Raw genomic sequence first — 23,637 nt, 5'->3', positions numbered from 1 at the left:
ATTCAGCTCTCATAGTGTTTCAGCAAGGTATTTCCCAGCACTTGTGGATCTGTGTGTGATTTTTGGTTAATTTCTTAGTTTGTTGGTTTAATCCTTTGTTCTGTTGGTTTAAAGAGAGCTTTCCATTTGATCTGTTTTGAACCTACATCACAGCAGTACTTAACATTAGCAGAAATAGTACACAGACATACATATGAGGAAAACATTTAAGAGTCAGATAAAAGAGCAAAATGCTTTAAAGCTTTGAAGAAGAGCTTAAAAAAAGAGAGATCCTATTAGAAGATCAGGATAAACATATTCTGCCAGTTAAAGGCTATTCAGAAAAAATCTGAGAGTGTAGGCAGATACATCTGTAAAGTAATTATTTATAAGAAATCTCTATAAGAATTTAAAAAAATTGATAAGAAAAATTGGTGTGATGCCTTCACTGGGAAATATCCATGAGGAAGAGTGGCTGTTTGACTCTTTGGAGTGCTTACTCACAAGCAGCTGAAGGCTCTGAAAAGCGTGCAGGTATTACCTGTGCATCAGTGCTCCTTTGCTGTACACAGAGGCTAGTGGCTGATGTGTCTCTAAACTCTGTTCATCCCCTGAGGAAAAGGGTTGTAAAGATCAGCTCTCACATCAGAAAAGGCTGAACACAGTTAAATTGCTTTTCTCCTGATTTGCAGAAGGGAATATCAGGCGTGGAAAGCTTAGTTTACCTCAAGGCATCTTGACAGCAGGTGAATGAAGTGGGGTAGATTTCTGAGCTTCCTTCAAGCTTCTACCAGCTTGTGCCATATCCATGTCTTGATTCAACTTGTAAATCTTGGCATCCCTTGGCATGCACACTCAAGCATTGTGGAGTTTGTAATTAAAAAACAAAACACCAATGAGCTGAGTTCACCTGTATAAAAGGGCTCCTAAACTGAGTCTTCAATGAGTGACTGAAAGGCATTAATAGACTTTGGGTTTTTCATTCTAAATACTGATACCAAATGTCACAGCTCTCATCTGTATGCATGGTGGGAGATGATGAGCAGTGTTTTTCTCCAGTGTGCTGGGATTTAAAAACAGGGTGTTTATTGAAATTTGCCCTTCACCAGCAAATCTTTGTTACTTGGGTTGTGAATCTCCCTTTGCTTCCCAAACTACAGAGTGGTATCTGAATGAAATTTTTTAGCCTTTAATGTGTGTTCATTTATTTTCTCAAGTAAGGTTTCTGAAAGATGTACTCAGAGATGCTTAATTTTTTAAATTGCTGGAGATGAATTTTCATCTTTAGGCTGTGTGAGCATTATTCTTTAAGTATCTTTTAAATTATTGTGCCACGCCTTCCTCATTTTGTTAAAATATTTATTGAATTATTATAGGTGGCTTTTTTTTTTTTAATAAAAAGCAATACCAGAATTTCATCTTGGTTATCTTAACAAAAAACAGAGCTGAATAACACTTTTCAAAGCAATATGTAGTAGTTTTTCTTTTAGCAGCCAAATCAATGAACATGCTCACAGCACACTTACATACTTCAGCAGCCTTTTGCCTCTATCTGTAGCAAGTAAATAGAATTATTTCTGTTTATATTCAAATTTCTTAGCAAGAGTGTGGTTTCACATGTGTGCTCAGGTTCCTGCATGCTGCCCACTACAACTCACCATTTCATGCTTGTTGGCAAAACAGACTGGAAGCTTAGTGTTGCCCACAGAATTTGGGATTAAGGGAAGTGGTGGATCCCTTTACATCTGGGGTGAGCCAGAAGCAGGGACTTGAACCATTTCCATGGTTAGATAATCTTTAGTGACATGATCCTCTGCCTGAGCTGTATGCAGGCTGTATCACTCCTAGATTCTGGAAACCACCTTCCTTCTTCATTAAAAACACCTGCAAGTTACTTCTGAGAAAGGAGAAGGAATTACTGGTTGTTTGTTAATTAATAGTTAATGGGCTGCAGTAGAAGAAATAAAGATTATAAAGAACACACCTCTCTGACATAAATATCTATCTGTATGAAAGCAGCCGATTTGCATTTTAATTTTTAGGGGTAAAAAAATTACAGAGTTCCCCCAGTAAGTCATAAGATTTCCTTCTCTTCCCTGGGAATGGCAAGTGGTATATTGGTTTTTGTTCTCTCTCTTGTAGTGGTTGTGGCTTTCTAGAGAGCAGTGACTGTAAAGCTCTGCTTTACTGTAAAAGAAGGGAGACTTCAACTTGCTTGGCTGTGCTGCTGGTGGTTGTGCTAACATTAAATAACAGCCACATGACCCCTTGCAGAACACATCAGCTTGCTTTTTTTTGGAAAATCTGATTACTTGCTTTACATGTTTTAGTACGTCATCCAGAATTATTTGCCCATGTGTTCATATTGAAAATCTCTGCTGGGTTATTGTCTTTAACCTCTTTGTCCCCTCTGCTTCACCAGACTAGGCAGTGAAAAAAAATTCACTTACTGAGTATTCTTAATCTCTTTTTACTCTGAAGTTGTAGAATGATTCCACTATTCATCTGTGCTTCTTTTGTCCTCTTTTTGAAACTTTCCCTTTGACCTAGATAAAGGTTTTTGTGAGAAACACAATCTCGCTCTCTGCTGTGTAGTACAGGTTATAATTTAAATGTTCCCACAGTGTTTTGTTAAGGAAAATAAAATGCTATTTATTCATTCATCAGTTCAAAGTGCTGGTATTCAAAACCAGAACAAGTTGCAGAGAAAGTTAAGTTTTTGTATTCTTGATCCTATGTCTTTCAGTTTTTCAGATCAGTTTAAATGTACCACATTAAGTAAGAAATTAGTGGTTGTAGTGATGTAGCTCCTGTTCCTGAGCTGACTGGCAGACTAAGGAAATAATCCTGGGGAATACTTTAAGTTTGAAACTTCTGGTGGAAAAAGTAGAATCCTAGAGGAAGACCAAGAAATAAAGTAAGAAATAGGCAGCACAGCCTATTCAGCAGAGAAGTTAGTATTTTTACAGAAGGATAAGAGTGATTTCTCAGTTCCAGTGTGGTGAGTGAGTGTTTTATTGCCATTGTGAGTGCAGTCAGATGTGTCCTTGTAGGGACAGTATGGGACTGCTCCAGGCCAAATCCAGGGAGGGCAAACACCTTGGTGGCTGCTCTTCTACTGGTGGCATCTTCGGGCAGTGCCGAGGGCAGGGAGGTCACACGGGTGAGTTCTAGCGAGGAGCAGGAGGGTTCTGAGCCCAGGTCCCCTGAGGCAGAAAGGTCAGGTGGTCATCTGGGAAACCTGACAGGCAAAGGGAAACCACTCTTCTTTTGGTTTGAAGACAAGAGAAAAGAAATTTGGCTGCCCAAGGGAGAGGGGTCTTGCAAGTGAGATGAGGAAGCATTTCCTACACTTCCTGAAGGGAGGGGGGAAATGCTTCTGGAACTCTCAAAGCTCTGCCTCTCCTGTGTCTGTCCCTGAATGTGGTGTGGATGTCACCCTAAGCTGTTGAAGAATCTGAACTGATGGCACAGTGTGGCGTCCCGGACCTAGGTCCCGCGGGGGAGCCCGCAGGTCTGCAGGAGCCCCAGATGACTAAAGTTCGAATCCACCAAAGAAACGGGTCGGCACACGGAGCGCTGCAGTTCTCAGAGGTTTATTCAAGGCAGGAAAAGGTAAAAGGAGCAAAGGGAGACAACCTCTTGAGAGGGGAGCTATCCTGAGTGCCTGAACTCCGAGGTCTGGGTGACCAGAGCCCTCAGAGCCTCCCCGAAGGAGGGGATAGGGGTTATATCCGAGAGACAGGAGGTGGGGTCGGGGTACATACCTCCAATGGGGTGAGATCTTGTGGGAGGGATAGGGATAGTACGAACCAAAGGGAGATAAGGGAAGGAGTGGTTACAAGGAGGGAACCAGTAACAGAACTTAGAACAAAGAACTTTCCAGAACCTGGGATGGTACCATTGCTTAACTGACATTAACTGGGGAGGGTACACCAAATGATGGACAGGGAACGGCAGGAATCTTATTACCATGCCCCTACACCACAGTAGTTTCCCATGGTAATCCCGGTAGATCTCTTCCGAGACCTCCTCCCACAGCACAGGTCCCGAAGGCCTGTGTGACTGTGCCTCAACAGCTCTGGAAACAGCTTTGGATGTGTGTCTTCCCAGGCAGGAGCAGGATCTTTTGTTTTGCGGTATTCTGTGGGCCCTCAGATGTACAGGGCCAGGGCAATGAGGAGCTTCTGCCTAGAATCATTCCGAGTTTTTCATTCTCTGATAATTGCAATTGAAGGACATGGCCTTAATTTGTAAGAAATTCCCATATTTTCCCTCAGCCTGAGGTGATAACTAATTTTTTCCCACTGCTAAGGAAGCGTTATCAGATGCCAGTGAATGCCTTGTGTTAGTCCAAGTGCAGAGCTGTGATTCCAGTGGAAACTAGAGATGCTGAGGGGTAGAGAATTTAATCAAGAGTCTCTTGAATGAAGAGTTTCCTGAATGGCTCCCCTCTCCAGTAGCCTGCTCTCCTTTGGAACAGGAGTAATTCAGGGCTGTGTGGTTGTCTCATGCATACTCATGGAAGTGGAGGTGTAAGAACAGAGGCATGTGCTTTCCTGTGCTGAACATGCCAGATTTTCCAGGGTAGATTTAAGGGGCACAACTTTCTAGTGAAATTTGAAGGACTAGCTCTAAATACAAAGCCAGAAATTCTGCATTATTTCCGGTGCCTGGCCAAGAATCTCTGGGTCTTCTCTAACAAATACCAGGACACAAACTTCAATAGAAGAATTCAGGGTCCCTCTTAACTGGCATGAGATTCTTTAGTTGTTTTGGAACATTGGTTGGAAATATGCTAAGTAGTTTCTGATTTTAAAAAGTAAAAAAATTAGAACTTAGACTAACCAAATAGATACCAAATTCTTTTAAACTGTGTCTTAAATGGCACAATAATTGTTTATATGTTGAGTCATCCAAGTTATGTGGTAGCTGGATGTGTGGTATGAATCTGGCTTCAGGAGGAGTTTTCAGCATGGTAATAAAACTGAGAGCACTTCAGAGTGGATGATCTGGAAGGAAGACATGAATAAATAAAAAGAAAGGGCTGTACTTTGCTATTATGCCACTTGAATAATTAAGCTGTGTCTATTTTGATTATTTTTCTTGGTAGCACTGTGAAGCAGGTTGTGTGCTGAATGCTGTCTTTGCATCTATTCATGTGCTGTTGTAACAAATGGAAGAGCTCTTTTTGGTACATTTAGTTATTTATGATTTTAATGCAAACTTCTTTGTTGAAATTAAGTGATAGTAAATAACAAGATGATGCAGTTTCCCAAAATAGACTCTTTTGGAAGGGAAAACTGGAAATCGTGTTTCTTTTATTGCTATTGCAAATGATGACACTTTTTTGGTATTTCTTTAATGCAATATGCCAAGTTAAAAACGTGTCTTAGATGGAGTTAACTAGGTGTATCATCTCTATAAATATCTTCAGAAAGTGATTAAAAACAAAAGGACATTTGATTCTCTAGCTCAGATTCATGTTTGAAGCAGGATCTTCTGTGGTAACAAAATTAGGAAAGCTCAAATTCAGCAAAAGATGAATTGTAATAATAATAAAACAATTCAGAAATTGCACTTGTGGAATCTCAGTTTTCAGAAGGAATCAGAACAAGTGTAACTGTATTACTTCAATGTGTTGTTGCTCTGTTATTTTAAAACTTACAAGATTTTTGTCTCTATATGCCTTTGGCTCTGAACATGTGTTATGCACTAAATTAAAGAAGTGAATTTTCATCCTTGTTCTCCCAGGAGCTGGCAAGCTGTGGCTGGAATAAAAAAGAGAAATACAGTTCTGCACCGAATGCTGTTGCTTTCACCAGAAGATTCAATCATGTGAGTTATTTTTTTCCAGCATTATTACATGTACACATTTTAGAAAGTCTGTGGGATTAAGTGTTCTGGCACATCACTTTTATTTTGGATCACAGCTGATTACTTGACAACTTAAGGAACTCCTTTTAGCAGATACTTTATCTACAGGATATGCAGAAAGACCAAACCACTATTGAAGAAATACTCTGTTTTAAATAGCAGCAATCGATGAAAAGTGCACATTTTCCCCAGAACTGCTGGCTGTCTTTTATATAAAGACAGAATCATAATTACAGGTTAAAGCTTGCTATACAGGATTTCTGGACTAGTAATTAGATGTAATTTCCTTCTGTGTTAGTTGAGTGTCTTATGCTTCACATAGGTATTTTTGTCCCTAGTAATAAAAGCCTCTTGTCAGCATAGATACCTTTTTAAGGTGATTCTAGGCAAACTTTTAAAAATTCCAAACATTTTTTCTGTAAAAAATTGGTTCTTTAACTCTTTATTTGGCATAATTTTTAGGTAGTATATTTGAGATTGTTTTTTTTTTTAACTCAACAATTTCTCTATATAAAATCAACTATTAAAAGAAGAACAGAACCTTTCTCCGCAATTAAAGCTGGAGGAGTCCCGCTGTGGAGTTACTCAATCATGTCTCAAAACTGTGATGATCTTTTTAAGTAATGCTATATTTTCTCTTTCAGATGAAGTAATTCTATTACTCTCATCTCTCCTCTTGTAAATGTTTAATAATGTCTCAAACTTACAAGTTGTCTTGCAGAATTAACCTCTGTACCCAGTCTCAGACTTACAGAGATCTTTGTTAATCATCTGAAACTCAGACCAAACCTCTCACCTTTTCAGGGTTTTTTTTTCCCTATCAATTCTTGTGTACTTTCTCACTTTTCATGATTGCTCTCATTGAGGATCTGATCAAATCCTATTACTTTTCACTGACAACACTTGGAATATTTCTTAACCTATTCATTGAAATGCTTGTCTGGCTTTGGGTTTTGGACACTTGCCTGATTCTGCACTGGACTGAAGAGAAAATGTTACACTGCAAACTCTTTGTGACTGTGCCATCTATTGAGATCCTGGGGGATTTGGTCAAGGATTTGGGATTTTTTTTGGTGATGTTTTTGGTTTTTTAGTTGTTGTTGCTGTTCTGCATTTAGTTGAAACTTTCCTGATCTAGCTTTTGAAGTTGCTCCTGTTAGAATGTATAGGCTGCTATAAATGCACTGTTGGTTTTGACACTAATCTCACTGATACACCACTGATTCCAATATTTGGTGCCTTGTTTATTCATGGAAGTTGACTCTTCAAAGAAATGTTTCTATAGTAAAAACCATGTTAGGCAGTGTAACTCATCAAGGACCTCACTTCTCAGTTGTTGTTATGTGCCCTGCTGAAGAACTGCAGGAACTGCCTGCAGTCAGCTTCAGACAATTGGTAAAATATGCTCAGTAGCCAGAAGGGAGGAGGGGAAACCTTATCATGGGAATAAGGACTTTCATAAAGTTTATGTCAGCCTTTGTTCTGGCATCGAGGAAGCCATCAGTATAGGAGTAGAGAGGGAAAAGGACAGATATTGTTTCTACTCCAATTACCTGGGGTGGTCAAATGCTTTGTCCTAAAATAAACAATCAGGAAAGTCATAGAGACTTGTAGCCTTGTCAGGCAGGAATACAGGTCAGCAAAATTTTGTTAACCTTTGAAATTTCACTGGGGTTAAATTAAGCATTATGCATCTGTCTCTTCCCTTTTTGCCCCCAGCTTGCCAAAGGAAAACCATGAACAGCTCTCACTTCTTAAGTAAAGAGAATATTAAATTACTAACAGCTGCTTCACAGCAGAGTGATGTGCAAGTAGCATTTTGGAAGCCTCCTGAATTCTGTGCAGTTGATTACATTCCACTGAGAATGAAGTCAGGCAGTTCCAGCATTAGTTATGGGATAATTGGATGTGCCTGTGGAAACAGATTGAGTTCAGGGAACAGAAATCAGTTGAGTCCATCCATGCCAGGACTCTTCTGTTCTTGGAGAATTCATTGTTGAGTGGTACTTCATATAGAGCTACATATCTGATATAACTGGTTTTTTTTAATATGTAACTTAATGTGCTAGTTTTGCATTAATTGATATTTAGTGAGTAGAGAAGAAAACTTTTTTTTGTTATTTTTTAAACTCTGATCTCTCATTTTTCAGCTTGCTTCTGAAAGTGAGTTGTATACTTCCTGTTACTGGTAAACCTGTCAGAGTGCACAATTGCCAAGTTCACTTACTAGATTATTGTCTTACCTTTTGAAAAGAAACTTTTATCATATGTTTCAAATAAACAGTTTTTTGAAGGTAACTGTGTAAAGGTCACTATTGGTCTCTTGGTTATCAGAGTCCCTCAACTGAAAACCTCTTTCTTGAGGTTTTTGTTTAAATGGAGTGGAACTGTGCTGCCAGAGAGCTTAAAATATTAGAGAAACTTGTCAGCTAGATTCAGTACATTGGAACAATTTTAAAGGAAGGGATCCCACTTGCAAAAGGAAAATTTTATGTTTTACTGACTGTGTTTATGGGCATTTTTTGGGTTTTTTCCATCCTTTTTTAACCCAAATGCAAACATTGCATGAAGAATTTTTTTTCTGGAATATTGTAGTGTTGCTGAATTGCAGTGGATTTAACTGGGATTATTGGAAATTCAGGAATGGAGTGGTTAGCATGCATGGAAGAAACCTGAAAGAAAAAGCCAGAAACTATTAAAGGGGTATTCTTGAATTTCCCTATCTTTTGATTAGCACAGACAGCGAAGATAGTTTTGGAAGCAATGAACTATGATCTTAAAAGCACCAGTATAACAGAATTGGTATTTCAGATAAGTAAAACATGGGATAATTTAAAAATCTTAATATGTGATTCAAGAACAGATATGTTCAAAGTTATGCCTGTTATACTCAGTTGACCTTAGTAGGGAAGAATGTAAATATACAATGCACAAACAGTCAAAGCTTTAAATGCTGCCTTGAACTGGTACCAAAGGTATTGATACCCAAAGGCTGGGAGTCATGTTGCTGATTGGTGTTGGTATTATAACATTTAAATGCAGCAAGAGAGGAATATATGGAAAAAGATTTATTATTGTTTATGTAAAGAATGAAACAAAAGTATTCATTTAAATTATTGCTTTTTCAATATGTGCAATACATTTGGTTATGGTGCTGTCTAAAGATACTGGTTAATAGACATGACCAGCCAAAACCCAGTGTTTATGTCAGTAAAAACACATCAGAGAGGAGTGGAAGTGGTTGAAGTGGAAGTGATAAAGTGTGTTTGATTCTCTGTCTCCTGCCTGCTCTGTCACTGGTGGGACTGGAGGTCTCTAAGCTTTGAAGGAAATTTGTTCTGGTTTGTTTGGCTTTTTTTTCCTTTTCCTGCAAGAGCTTGGAAGTGTTGAGCTGAGGTCTGGCTGGGGCTGGGACAGAAACCAGGCTTCCTTGGGCAAACAAGAGTGTTTATGTCTCTGTGATTCCAGTGAACTTCCATAGAAATCAGGACCAACAGGAAATCGGGGGATTTTTGTCCTGATGAAAATGCTGGAGTGTTGCTCTGTGTTCGGAGCAAGTGTGTCGCAGTCTGGCCCATCACAGGCATTCTCCTGTTACATCAACACTCTGGACTTAAAATCAAAGAGATTTGGGATCTTAAGGTGTAGTGCTGTGTGTGCTGTCCTGTCCTGATTCTTTACGATCCAGAAATCTGTGTTAAAATTTTAAATTCCCTTGATTTTCAGTGGGAAAGCATCACCTTAAAAACTCATTGATCAATCAGGGGAAGAAAGTTCTTTTTCTCAAGCTGTGTAACTACAGCAGAGCACCAAACTGAGGTCAAGCTCTTTATGACAAAATTTTGAAGTACTGCCAAATATTTTATGTATTCAGTACTTCTGTATTTGATAGAGATATAGAATATCTCGAGTTGGAAGGGACCCATAAGGATCACTGAGTGCAAATCCCTGCTCCTGGCAGGACTCAGTAAGGACACCTTCAGAATATTTAATTAAAGAAAATACTGGAGAAGACCTGGCAACAATCTACATATTTTTGTTTTCTAAACAATGAAGAAGGTGCAGGAGTTTCAATTCTTTTTTACTCTCAGTACTCCTGAGATTGTCTCAGCAGTTGGAGCCCTGTCCTTAAAGGAAAATTATTCTATAACTAAACAAAGGGAATGGCAATCTCTGTCATTTAAATACAGTTACTGTCACTATGATTTTCAGATTATTGCAATTTGGTGATGTAACATCAAAAAACGAGACAATTTTCCATATTTTCTCCTTTTAACTTTAAACAGTGGTTTGAAAACATCTGACATTTTTGAGCATGGCGACATATTGAGATTTTTTTTAATCAATTGGAACCACTTTTGTTTTTTGTGAGGATAACATGGTTTGTCAGCAGATATTTTGCTTTGCAAAAAAAGCAAAGGAGGAAAGAAAATGAAGAAAAATGAAAGGAAATAGAAACTTGAGCTCCATGGTTAGTTCTTTCCTGGCTAACAGAATCTTAGACAAACACACCAAAGGGAAGTGATTCTTATGCAAGATGTTTATGGGGATTTTTTGTGGGTTTTCTTGTCATTCTTCCATTTCTCAGTTCCAAAGAGCTGTTGTGATTTAACATCCCAGTTTTCATCAGATCCCTGTAGCTTCACTGCAAATATAATAATTTTGGAGGTGTGGATCTTCTTGTGCTCTTCTGCATTAGGAGCTATCGTACTGAACAAAGTGGAACAGGACATTTCATTTTTCTAATTGAGATTTTGGCCAGGAACCTGAATACATACACAATGTTAGTTTAGAAGTAGTTCAGCATCACTTAAAAATCAAAGCAACATGACATGTTGAAAGGTTTTCATGTATAAGAGTAAGCTTAGAGTAAATGTCTTCATACACTGTTTTCAGTAGTTTTGTAAATACCAGTCATGCTGTATCTTGATGATAATTAGTTTTTTCCTAACTCATAGCAAATACATGAATAAAAGCTGCAGTATTTTTTACCCTTTGCTAATTCTTTGCTACTGCTTTATTACAGTTATGAAAGTGTTTAATTTTTATCATTCTTTATGAGGGCAGAGGGTGGGAGGGAGCAGAAAAGAGAAAGCAGTGGAGTTTAGACATATTACCAAACACTTTTAAAGTACAGCCTTTATGATACATTCATGTAAGTATGAAATGCAGCAACCATTCTTTATACTGAATTTAGCAGGGATTTTACACAGCAGTGAAGTCAGTCCTGGAGAGCTTAGCTAAGAGTATGATACTGTGCTGTACATCAGCAAGTAATTGGCATAGCCAGAACAAAAAGTATAAACTAGAAGCTAGGTTATGGCAGAGCTTCCTTCCTTGCATTCTCATTTTATTCAAGATTAATTCTTTTTTGAGGTGTTGGAAATGTCAGTGAGCTGTAGTTGAAGCTGCTCAATTCATTTAAGAGCTGAGTAATGCAGCTTTGATGATGTGGGAAAGCAAACCAATGGATATGATTCAATGTTAGTGTTTACATTCCTTCATTCTGTAGGCTTTTCATAACATTTCTTCATGATTTTATTTTCCTGGGAGAGCACTAGTCGAAGTTCGAGTGTTTTGCCATTTGCTTTGTGTGTGATCTCACCCTCAAGCTTAACACTGAACTCAAGTCTGTTTCCGTAGATCATACTTCCATAAAAATAAATAAAACTTTTTAAGAAGTATGGTGTTGAAACTCTGTATTTTTTTTAAAAGGCATTTTTTCTACATTTTAGGTAAGCTTCTGGGTTGTTAGAGAGATTCTGCATGCACAGACTTTAAAAATACGAGCTGAAGTTTTGAGCCACTACATCAAAACTGCAAAGGTAAGAATTTGTATTGTGAAGGAGGTGTGGGATCCACCATGATCAAAGGTTTTATACCCAGTTTGGTCAGTTCACAAATACACATGGGGAAATATGTCTGATACCTGACTTACCTGTGGTTGTTTCTGTTGACATCAGTAACTGTTTGGCTTCTGTGCTGTCACAACGTGTACAGTCAATTTAAACAGCTTTAGTCAGAAAAGAAATGGTTTGCCTGCCTTTACCAGGGAGGAAAGGATCTTTTCTCTCTACTCAAATAATATCAATTTAAAAAATGTTGTTTGAAAAGTAGACGGTGATTCAGAAGATATTTTGTAGCTCTCAATCTTTCCTAAAGGCTTTTGGACTGACATTTGTAAGAAAAGGGTCAGCAAATCTGGAATGACATATAGCCCTTCAAACAGAGTGAAACTTCTTCACAGTAGTGAGAAAAAGGGGATGTTTTTCAAGTTTCTGCTGTCAGATGGTGGCTGCCTTTTACTATAGCTGACTGCTGTGACCACCCTGGGTTACCTGCAAAAAAAGATGTAAAATATTTGTTGATAGTTCATTTTGTATTCAAGTGCATTCCCTGTCTTGACAAGCCCTTTTTTAATGAAGCAATATTTTACTCCTGTGGGATTTGACTCTCAACTTCAGGCAGAGCAAGGGCTAATTTAGTAGGATTCCATAGGCTTTGCTCAATAATCATGCTGTGGTCATTAAGTGTTAATGATCTCTCTTAAACATCCTTTGCTAACTGGTGAGTTAATGTATCTTCATCTCATGTATTTTTAAAAATCAATTTTTGTGTTTTTGTTTGAAATACAAACATTAAAAAATTGGCTTCATGTCCCACGTGCCTGCATAGGAGGGGCAGGTTCAGCTCTCTGTGGCCATAGTGCAGAGCAGATGTGGGAGGCCAGGTGGGCTCGGCTCTGGTTCATACTGGGATGGGACTGGCCAGTGCTGGGTGTTGTAGGCTCAGCTTTGGGCACAGCACCCTGAACATGCCTGACCTCAGCAGTGCACTGCAGGCTGCAGTGTCTGCTGGAATGCTGCTGGCTTTGAGGCAATTATGTGCTGTAACAATCAGACAATTGAGCTTTGCTTACCTGTCAGCTGTAAAAATCACAGTTACAAAAAGCAAGCAGCTCTGTATGGGATGTTTTTACATCAGTTCATTTATTTCTGTGCTTGTTACCTTGGCTTTGCTTACATATGGCTGCTGACACGGAAGTTACTGCAGTGGGGGCTGTTGGAAGGGGATTTTGTTATCCAGAGCTATTATCAAAGCAGCTTGGTGCCAGAGGTCACACTAATTACCTTTTCTTTAAAGAAGCTGTAAATCCACTCCACAGTGAATTCCTTGTGCTGGCAACCTGTTGTGTAGCTTACATGGTATCTCATCTACACTGCTTAATGCGTGAAGTAATTAGATTTAACAGCTGCAGTCCCTTGAAGTTCCCAGACTGTCCTGGTTGGTGATGACTTCTGTTTCACTGCAGGCAGCAGCTGGGAAAGCCCTTCTTTTCATTTCTGATCAGCTCCACTATCCTTTGGGACAGTGAACTTTATTACCTTGCTTGGGGTGTGTGTGTGAGGAAAAAGGGTTGTTGTGGAAGTGGAGAGACAAACTTTAGCAGGACTGCTTGGAAGGATAACAGGACTGTGGTGTATGAGAAACATCCAACCCTTTCCACCTCACCCCACAAAACACTGACTCCCCTTTACACTGGTTACTAAAGAATCCTCCCAACAGAGGATGAGGAGAGGGAAGTACTTCATCACAAGGTGTGGGCAAACTTCCACTGTCAGCAGGACATGCTGGAATCATGGGAGTCTGAGCACCCAGACTGGAAATGCTACTGGGGTGCCATTAAAAGTGGCATTTCTGACTAATACTTGTGAGGACTTTGTTCCATAGAAGGCTGTAAGTTTCCTGGCAGTGTGTTAAGTGGAGAGAGAATCATTTGCCCTGTTCCAAAACTGTTAGCCAGAAAACTGTCCTTGGATTTTGGTTTTCATCCTTCCAAACAGAGGCTCTCCTTTGATGTTCAGCATTTAGTCAGTATTCCCTTGGTCTAGTTTTTTTGTCCTTTTGTCCCATGAAAGGCTTCCTAGGCAAGAAGTAAGCTGAGTTTCAAGTAGGAAAAAGGATTTTCACCATTTTTTGAATAGGGAAGGGTTCTTTTTTTTTTTTTTTTTTTTTTTGAATCCTAACCTACCTTGGTGAATATTCCAAATGGATCAAGCAAGATTTGCAATACTGTGATTGAGTATCATTTCTCCTTAGCAAAGTCTCTCTGTTAGGGACCTCAATTTGAGTGCACTGCACCAAAAATTAATGTAGTTTGGATCTCTGGGAGCTCACAGCTATCAGAACAATTGATGTTGCAGAAGAGCTTCAGGAAGAACATTTTCCTCCAGACTCTTTTTAAGCTTTCATGACAGTAGTACCAGTAGTTACTTGGTCAAGACAGTGGATAGTTTTGGAGACAGAGGGAAAGGAAAAAGAAAAGGGAGGGAAATTCCAAATGTGTGAGAAAATGCACTTAAGCACAGTGTTTTGTAGGGAGTTTTTAAGAGAATTCTTTTACCCTAATGTTTTTGCTGTGCAGTTTTGATTGGGTTGTTGCTTTCAACTAGTTAGTTGTCATACCCCAGAAATGGCCTTTCGGTGAGAGGAGTACTCCAGGGATGTGGCTTTGGAAATTTACCTCCTTGATTTCATCCTGCCAGTATGTTTTTGGGTGCTTTGATGTAGCCTTGGTTGTTGCACAGACTCTAGGTACTGGCATGATTGCATCATTCATCACTGGGTTGTCCTTTCTGGCGTGTTGTTTTAAAACTCTGTTGAATGCTATGAAAGGAATTTGTTGGGTCTGAATGTCAGAAAATTTCTGGCACTTCTCATATATTCCCCAAGATGTGTGTCTATATAGATATTTTTAAGGGTTCTCTATGGGCTATGAAACAGCTAGTTAGTCTAATCCAAAACCATAGAGATGCAGTAATTAAAAATTAGGAGGTGCCATAAAAGTGGTCTGTGTGCACAGCAGTTCACTGTAACACTTCATTTTAGACCATGCAAGATTTCTCCATCTTTATATAGTTATTTATTCTGTGTTCACTATTGACAGCACTTGGAATGTTGGTTATTGTTGGTTTTTTCCTCTTTTTTTGTCCTCAGAAGCTGTATGAGCTGAATAACCTCCATGCTCTCATGGCAGTGGTGTCAGGCCTCCAGAGCGCTCCCATCTTCAGGCTGACCAAGACGTGGGCGGTAAGTGAGGACCGGCAGCACAAGGGACTGGGGTTCACTTGTTCTCAGGTAAATACAGCATCCTGAAGCTTTTTTTCAAGGATGAAGCAGTTACTACAGAGAGCTTTGACTTTGTTCTACTGTGTACATAGTGCTTCTAGGTCCTCTGAAATCTATGGTTTCCTCTTAAATTTTTTTTCCGTTCTGCTGTAGAAATATTTTCCTTTGAAAAATAGTTCCCTGCAGATTCTGCTAAATGCAGAGGCTTCTCATTTGGCCAGAAGCTATTTTGTATTTAGTTGCTGGAAAATTCTGAATGCCAAAGCAGGTCATACTTTAATCATTTAGGGGTTTATACTGTTGGATTTTTTTTTTTTTTTTTTTGCTATGGAGAGCAGATGTTTAGAAACTCTTGATTCAGTTTCCATAAAGAGATTTGTTGTTTCTCTGATAACTCACTCTAGCACATTTCATTATCATTTAATAGTTACAACTCCATTAGACAGTATATCTGTAATTTTGCCTTTGTGCAGTTGTGAAAGGACAGTATTCTTTGGAATAATTTTTATTTGTCATCTGTTTTTTGACTGGCATTTAATATTGTTTACCATTGTATCCTCGATAAGAAGAATATTAGAAGTTACTTTTGCTCATTGATATTTTAGAGCTTAGAAAAAAGTCCTTATTCAACCATATATTGTGTAGTTTTTCAACTGTTTCAGATGAATGTGACATTCAGTGTGACAGAAAAAATGATGTGATTGAGATGCTCCTGTGCATGGGATACATATCACTAAAAAAAGCTGAAAGCTTTCACTGAACACTCATCAGTGCATCCTTGGGTGTTGCAAAATGTTTATTTGTCTGATAACTGCATGAAAATGTCGTTCAGTTGATAAACAACCCCAAAATTGAATATAATTCACTTCTGCCAAGAGACTCCTCTAGAATTCTGGTCACGTTTTGCAATGCACAATTAAGTTAGACATTGCTTCCAAATACCAAAAATGTCTCTGAGGAAATCTTAGTGAAATTAACACTTGAAAATGATCTCAAGGAGAACTTCTGGTTTCTAGACTTTGTTTTGGAATTGATGCCTCAACAGTTTTATGTAACTGTGAGGCCGAGTTGATTTTTAAATCTCTTTTTGTGCACAGCTCAAATTAAATGTAACTATTACCATATATTCATAATTACCACATTAATTACTGCCATGATAATGCGATTCAGAACTGGGAGTCCCCAGTTTCTTTTCATGCTTGGTTATGCACTAGTTTGCTCTCACAAAGTTTATTTGTGTGCTCTTCACATATGTATCAGTCTTTAAAGTTCATCCCTCTTCCAGCCTCTGAAATTCCAGGTAACTTCTCCCACATTTCTGCAGGTGTTTGATTCCTCATACGATCCCAAACGAGTCTGTGCTTTTCATCATCTTACATGAGCCTTTGTAAATGAAAGTTGCAGGGTGGCTCCCAGCAATGTGTGCTGCAAACTGATTTAGTTGTCCTTCCCTTGGAAGTTCAGCTTATAAATTCCTGAAGATAATTCTAAGCCTTTGGCTTTCTGTATATTAAAAGCAAGAAAAGGCACACCAACCCTTGAGTCACAAAGGCATTTGGGTAAGTTGCACAGGAACCCTCCAAAACCTTCAGCAAGGGAGAATTTCTTATTTCTTCTCCATTTCTGAGATGATTTGTAGCAACCCTCGATCGACTCTGTAAATCAAGTCAGGAAAATAGCTGCAAGTATATCAAGTATATTCATTCCCAAAAAAAAAGCCATCCTAAATGGTTGAAATTTAAAGTTTAAAGGAGCCATTAAATACTTGCTTGGTAATCTAATGTTCCTAAAAAAGATGAAATTCATGTCTTCTGACTGTATGTCTGAATTTGTCTGAAATTTGTCTCGCTCATTGCCTGCACACACTCTGAACTCTGGAGAATAATAAGTGCTACTTCTAATGTGTGATTTGCCCCATTCAAAACTTAAGAATTGTGAGCCTTTCCAAGAAAGTTCACAGAATAGAATATTCAGCTTCTCGCCATTTAATGTAAAGGAATTCTAGATGACCAGTGAGGGTTTGGGCAATAAAGCAAATAGTCATTAAATATGTAAAGTAGGGTGAGCCAGCATCCTGAGACCTCCTCTCTTCTTGCTGGCATTTCAAAAAGGTTGTATTCAGTGCTGGCACACTGCAGTTAGAAAGCCAAGAGCAGTTTAGAAGGCTCCAAATCCTTCTCTGCCGCTATAAACTGTCAGCCTTAGCTTTTATTTTCTCTGCATATGTACAGCTCTTTACTGTTCTTTTCATCCAAGCGACAGAAGAAGAAACATTATTTAAAAAAGAAGCAGCTCCAAAACTGAAGGACTAAGAAATGGGCCCTCACAGAAACACTTGTAATGTGCTTGGCTTCTCTGGACTTTTCTCCCTGAATGCAGGAGGTGGAGGCATGGCATGGATTGGCTTAGGAGCACCAGGGGAAGTCATGCAGGACCAGCTTGTTACAAGATGATCCAAGGAGCCTGAAAAGATACTTCAGACTTGAATAAGAGTGTGCAAATCAGCATGGTTTGAGGAAAATACAGTTCATTTCATTTGAATTTGACAATTATTATATGTTAGTCTTGTCTTACCTTTCAGTCTGCAATACTACAGAAACCTTCCAGACATTAAATGATGGCAGAATGTTTTAGGGTATTATCAGAAGCAAGCTAGTCCCGGCTGATAAAACTGGAACCAGCTTTGAGAAGATGAACTTCAAAAGATAAATGCCATGTTTGAGTGGTTGGAAAGGTGTCATGTCAGTCTACTGCTTCCTTCTCCTGGAGAGTCTGCAGTTCTGATGAATGGAGATGCTGTTCATTTGAGTGTTGGAAACAAACTTAAATTAAAGATGCAAATTAATTGCTGGAATGTCAGCGATGAGTATGTCTTGGGAGACAATTCACTTTCAACTAGTGGTTCTCCTGAAAGCCAGTGTTTAGTTTGTCTGCCCTCAGAGTTATTCCTAATATTCTTCTTATTGAAGATACAATGATAAACAATATTAATGCCAGTCAAAAAACAGATGACAAATAAAAATGATGCCAAAGAATACTGCCTTTCACAACTACAAAGGCAGAATTACAAATATTCTGTCTAATGGAGTTGTAACTATGAAATGATAATGAAAGAGACAGATATAGGAAATGGAAGTAAAAATAAATTATTTCAACAGTGAATTTACAGAAGGGAGACTTCACTTCTGTCAGGCTCACCTAGGTTGATCTTTAACTGAAGTGGAAAGGAAATATACATAGAAATTCAGTGATCTGACCCTTGTAATTGCATTGTAGGGGAAAAATTGTGGCTGGGACTTGAAACACTGAATCTCCTTCTATATTGTTGAGTGGGACCATCTTACACTCTTTGTTAAATTCTGACTCTGAGTTGAAGTGGAGACTTTGAGGCAGTTTTGCAGCAGCAGTTCATCAGGAAAATGGTTTTACTTACTTTTCCCATCTCTCCCCAAAGAGAGCCTGGTTGCTGTTAAATCTGTCAAAGGAAGGGATTGGAGACAGGAGGAATGGATAATGAAGGAGAACCATGACTTTTAAGTTTTCTGTTCAAAGTGGACATTTCTGTAATATTAAGAGCCAGTAAAATTGCCAGTTGGCAGATGAATACAACTCCATGAGCCTTCTGTAAAAAAACATAGATAAAATCCTTACTCAAATCCAAGGTATAGCCCATACTAGCCACTGTGAAGAGAATTGACTCCATCCCATTCCAAGCCAACACACTTATGGATAACCAGAGTGAAAATGTTACTGGCATGAATACTGCTGATGTGGACTGCAGTTGTGATGTCTGTTAGCTAGATTTGTTTTTTGTTAATTTACATTGTTTCAGAAGGATCCTCCAGGTTACCAGCGTTTTTACCTGCTTAATTTTTAGAAATATTTTTTGAATTTAACACCCAGAATTGTTACTTTTCTTTGCGTACTAAGCGCTCCTCTTTAAGGAGTAAATAATGTAATTTTAAAGCAGTTGAGTTTAAAAAAAAAAAAAAAAAACCAGAAAAAATCAGCACACCAATAACAGCAAGAACAATGGGAAGTGGAAATCTGCTTGTAAGGGTAAAAGAGGAAATCATAATGATCAAACTTAAACTCATCTGGTTTTGCCTTCTTTTTTCTTTGCCTAGTTACTGAGTCGGAAGGATAAAGCCACCTTTGACAAGCTGGAATATGTTATGAGTAAAGAAGATAATTACAAAAGGCTTAGAGACTATATCAGCAGCTTGAAGATGACTCCCTGTATTCCCTACTTAGGTAAGCTGTAGCCTATTTCTCCAGTAATTACACAAGCTAAACACCATCTTTTAAGCATTCAGAAAGCTCTGAGTACTTCAGTGAAGAATCTACAGCCCAAGGTGATTCTGAACACTCTGTATGCGGCAAGACAGAACCTCAAAAAGAAAATACCTCTTAAAGGTCACAAACACTGCAGGTTTGACATCCTGTATCAGTTTTCTAGGAAACTATTTTGCCACGTGTTGTACAGATACAATGACTTCTGGAGAAGTACTTCCATTGTTATGCCTGCTAGACCTCCTAAATACTTGATTGTTCTAGTAATGATGGCTTTTAATTTATGAGAAGCTATAAATCACAAGCCTCTCAGAGAAATGAATATAGATCTCAGAGTTTGGAACATGGCAAAATCTGGAGATATTGCTGCATTTTGTATACACCAATGTGACAAGAGAAACTAGGCTGTTATAAGTGACTCAGCCTTATGGAACAATTATTAGTAAATTATATTCCTGTGTATCTAAAAACTAGATAAATGCATTTAATATGTGTTGGTTTTGTTATCAAGCTAATTTAGTATTACTTAAACTAAACAGACATTAAAATGGTTAAGTGTGCTCTTTTTAATGTAGCTTTTGTTTCATGAGATGTTGGTAAACACATAAAATTAAGGAACTGTGTATCCAATTCTTTGTACTTTTGCAGATAAGTTGCTCTTACACCTGAATTTAAGATGAGCTCTTGTGATTGTTAAAGCCTTTTAAACTGTAATCTCTGTTCCTGAATTTTGATACTTCTTTTACTCTGCTAGGCTGTTAACCAGGATTAATTGGTTGAATTTTACATGCTTGCTACAGAAATAGAAAAAAAAATACTTCACAGTGGGGGACCAGATTTTAATGCCCTGTTGTGTTTGTCGTTCAGGGCCTGAGCTGAAAGGCACAAAAAGGAAACCAAGCATTATGTAATGTGATGAACCATGGAGCTTTCCCATCTTGTGTACATGGATATATAGAGACTTGATATATAGTTCTGAAATGCTTCTTATGCTGATGCTAAAATTTTACCTGTATGCCATGATTTTTGAAACACCAAATTGTTTCCTTGCTGGTTGTAAAAATCCCAAGCCAAATACTGGGAAACAGTTTTTAAGTTTTATTCAGTTACAGATGTTTTCCCCAATAAGTAGCAGCTTCTTGTCTAACTTTTGCATTAGGATAACCTTTGGGCTTGACTTGATAGTTTGAAGTGACATATATAATTATTTTCTGTTTAGAAAGAAATGCTCTTTACTGTGACCTGCTGTAGTTAAAGCATGTGTTTCATGTGATACCAGTTCTTATTAGTGACATAAGGAATGTCCTCAAGCCTTTTTTAATTCTCCAAAGGAATAGTGGATTCCCACTGGTGCACTCCCTCTAAAATTAATTCTGTGTGGTTTAAAAAGTGGCAAAAAGAAAAAAATTGCCTTGAACATTGTCATGCTAAAACTGGATCCACTTTGGAGAATTGATAGTTGAGTCCAAGTTTTCTCATTTGATGAAAGCTTTAATCTCTGCTAAGACTTGAGTAGATTTGTTATTTCTTCCATTTTCTTCCCAAGGCATTTTTACTAATGTAAGAGTCATTTGGAACAGAAGTGACTTAAATTGCTTGTTTGATTTACTGTTTTAAGCTTATCAGTTACAGGTTACAATTCCTAAAAGGAATACTTCTGCTATAAGATTCTGTAAGGGAGTAGTGCTGCTCCTGGTTTAAAACACGTAGGAGAGCCTACCTAGAGGTCTGCAGATGGAAATGGTGATCGTGGCATGTGCAGGGAAGGGATTCCTCAGGAGCACCATCCCCTCTCATGGTAAAAGGAGGAGTGGGGGCTTCTTCACTCCTGGTGGGGAGAGCCAGCAGCTGCCACGCTCCCTCAAAATGCTCTTTGGAAGAGTGTAGAGCATCAGACCTGCCACACAATTAAATTTGCCATTGCAAATCCCCTCTAGGGAAACACTTGGTCGTGGAGACCTCTGTTTGGAAGGTCACAGAGAAGGTGAGCATATAAAGGAATTTCAGCTGCAATTTCAAGGATGGATGTTTCACCCTTTTCAAGGATGGATGTTTCACCCTTATGCAGCCAAATACCAGATGTGGGTATAGGTTTTTTTTTTTTAATGGCCATCTTGGCATTATAAGAAAAAGCTGATATGCTTTCTTGGTGTAGGTTTTGCCAATAGGAGCAGAACCACAGAAGCACAGATTGTTGTCTTATTTCCACAGCTCACTCTCTGTGGACAAGATAATGATGTGCTTCCACAGTTAACTGGAGGGAGGGGAAATAAAAATGTTTCTTGCAGCAATGATTGTGATGTGGTTCCAGAATTCTAGAAATGCAGGTGAGAGCAACACATCATCAGTGTGGACTCACCTACTTAAATGTGGGTGTGGAAAGCTGCAACACCAATAAATATGTTCAGCAGCAGGCCCTTGATACACAGTGTGGGATATGTTATCAGTGTTGCATCACTCAGACAACTGAAGCAGCCAGGGCAATTGGGAGCTGTGTATGTGATGTTATATTTCACCTTAGAACAAAACCCTGTTCTCCAGGGGAGTCTCATTCCAGAGTTCTGATCCATTTGAGATTGCACAATGAAACAACTGAGCCATATCTTGAGAAGTAAGATTTTTATTTAACTAAGCAGTACTACCTTGTGAGATATTTTTCTTATAGCTGTCTTTGAGGAGTGATATCCAGAAAGAGAAAAGCTGAAAACAGGTTATTAAGTATTCATCTGAGGAATATTCAGCTGCTTCAGTGATAGTGCTTGCGATAGATTTTGGAAATAGATGTGAAAACTGTGTTTCCAGTTTTGCACGAGTTGAACTTTCTTGAGGTCTGCCTGGGTAAATTTGGACTGATGGTAGAGGAGTGGTGAAGGCTTTATCCTTCCCAGACAGACTGCTTCTGAATGCCCAGAGAAGAAGCCTGAGGGATGCTACAGGCTCTTTTGAAAATCTTTCAAAAGAAAAGGTGTGAGAGAAAACATTGAACTTTTAAAGTCATGCACCCTGCTTAGAAAACTCGGCCCAAAAGCTACAAACTGATAGAGTTACAAGCACTTGAAAGTGAATTATTGTACAGAGTATGAATCAATCTGTAGAAGACATTCTATGCTTTCCTTCCTCATAATCCTAAATTGGCAACTTAATTAAGTCTTTCCTTTCAGAGCACAGCATTTGTACAGTCTGAGGTTTCTGGGTGGATTTTGTAATAATGTTTAGTTAATGTCATCCTGCAGCTTTAAACTGGGGAAAGCTCACTTTTTAGATGTCTAATATATAAGATTTAATTAAAAGGCTGGGTGCAAGCTAATTTGACTTTGGGGTTTCTGCAAAGTACACCTTTCACTGACTGCACTGAATAAACAAACACTGTTACTGTTTTTGTAGCAGGCAAGAGCTTCATGGGGTAAAATACGCTCTCTGCCAAGGAGAGGAAATCTGCCTGTTGAATGAACTAAAAGCTGTCAGAAGTGATCATTAAAGGAATGTTTTGGAGGGCATTTTCCTTTTTTTAAGTTTACCTGAACTGCTCTTCTATCCAGCTACCATAGAGAAAAAAGGACAGGCTATAAAGAGTCTGAATTTTAAGCATTTGCAATTAAAAAATGTTTTACAGGACACTCAATCAATGAGGTCTGTATGATATTTGTAACAAACAAATATTCCTTATATGAAGAACAATTTCAGAATTGTAATCATAAACATTTGTGTCAGTTAAAATTCTTGGAATTTGGGAATGGAATATGCTGGGACTGATTCCCCACTGCTGCCAACCCCAATTAAATATTGGTGGAACTGGTTGGCTTTGATCTCTGACCAAAGATTTAACTACAAGCCTTGCAGCCATACATTATCAATGCAGCTTTATCTCTGCTCCAGAGGGTGTGTTCTGAAAGCAAAATGCTGTTTTTTCTCCTCTGATTACATACGAGGCTTTGCATAGTCATTGATATTGACTAACATAACAATAATACTAGATTACTCTTTTAGCTATTATGGTTTCTTATTTTAAATAGGGACAAAGTTCCTTATAATCCTGAAGGCGCTAATGGGGTTGCTAAACAAACACGTTGATTACAGTTCAGAACAGCATTTTCAGTTTTACATAATATAAAATTAAATCAGGCAACCTGTGTGCCTATAAGTGCAGTTATAAAATAATTTTATATAATTTTAAGGAAGATTCTGGTACCTAAAGCGAATGTTTGGTTGTATCTGATTTTGGAAATATCTTGTTTTGAATCAGTGTGTGGTATAGCTTTTGTTAAATGTTGGGAAAGTATTTTCTATTTAATTTCTTAAATGACATATTAATTCCAGTGGAAATCTGATATCTAGAAGCTAAAATTTGGTGTAAACAGT

General features: G+C 38.3%; 1 protein-coding gene across 8 annotated transcripts in view; it reads left to right on the top strand.

Moving 5' to 3' along the window:
* The window catches only part of RALGPS2 (Ral GEF with PH domain and SH3 binding motif 2), a 115,988-nt gene that overhangs the window by 35,866 nt on the left and 56,485 nt on the right, over positions 1–23,637 (top strand). For all 8 annotated transcript variants that reach the window (XM_068199426.1, XM_068199424.1, XM_068199429.1 and 5 more), the window contains 4 exons: positions 5,734–5,817; positions 11,592–11,681; positions 14,854–14,946; positions 19,113–19,239. In XM_068199426.1, coding sequence (XP_068055527.1) covers positions 5,734–5,817; positions 11,592–11,681; positions 14,854–14,946; positions 19,113–19,239 — 394 coding nt within the window. The remainder of the gene's footprint in view (positions 1–5,733; positions 5,818–11,591; positions 11,682–14,853; positions 14,947–19,112; positions 19,240–23,637) is intronic.

This window comes from Anomalospiza imberbis, chromosome 9, assembly GCF_031753505.1.
Source record: "Anomalospiza imberbis isolate Cuckoo-Finch-1a 21T00152 chromosome 9, ASM3175350v1, whole genome shotgun sequence".
Taxonomy (NCBI): Eukaryota; Metazoa; Chordata; class Aves; order Passeriformes; family Viduidae; genus Anomalospiza; species Anomalospiza imberbis.
This window is presented reverse-complemented; position numbering and strand designations above follow the sequence as displayed.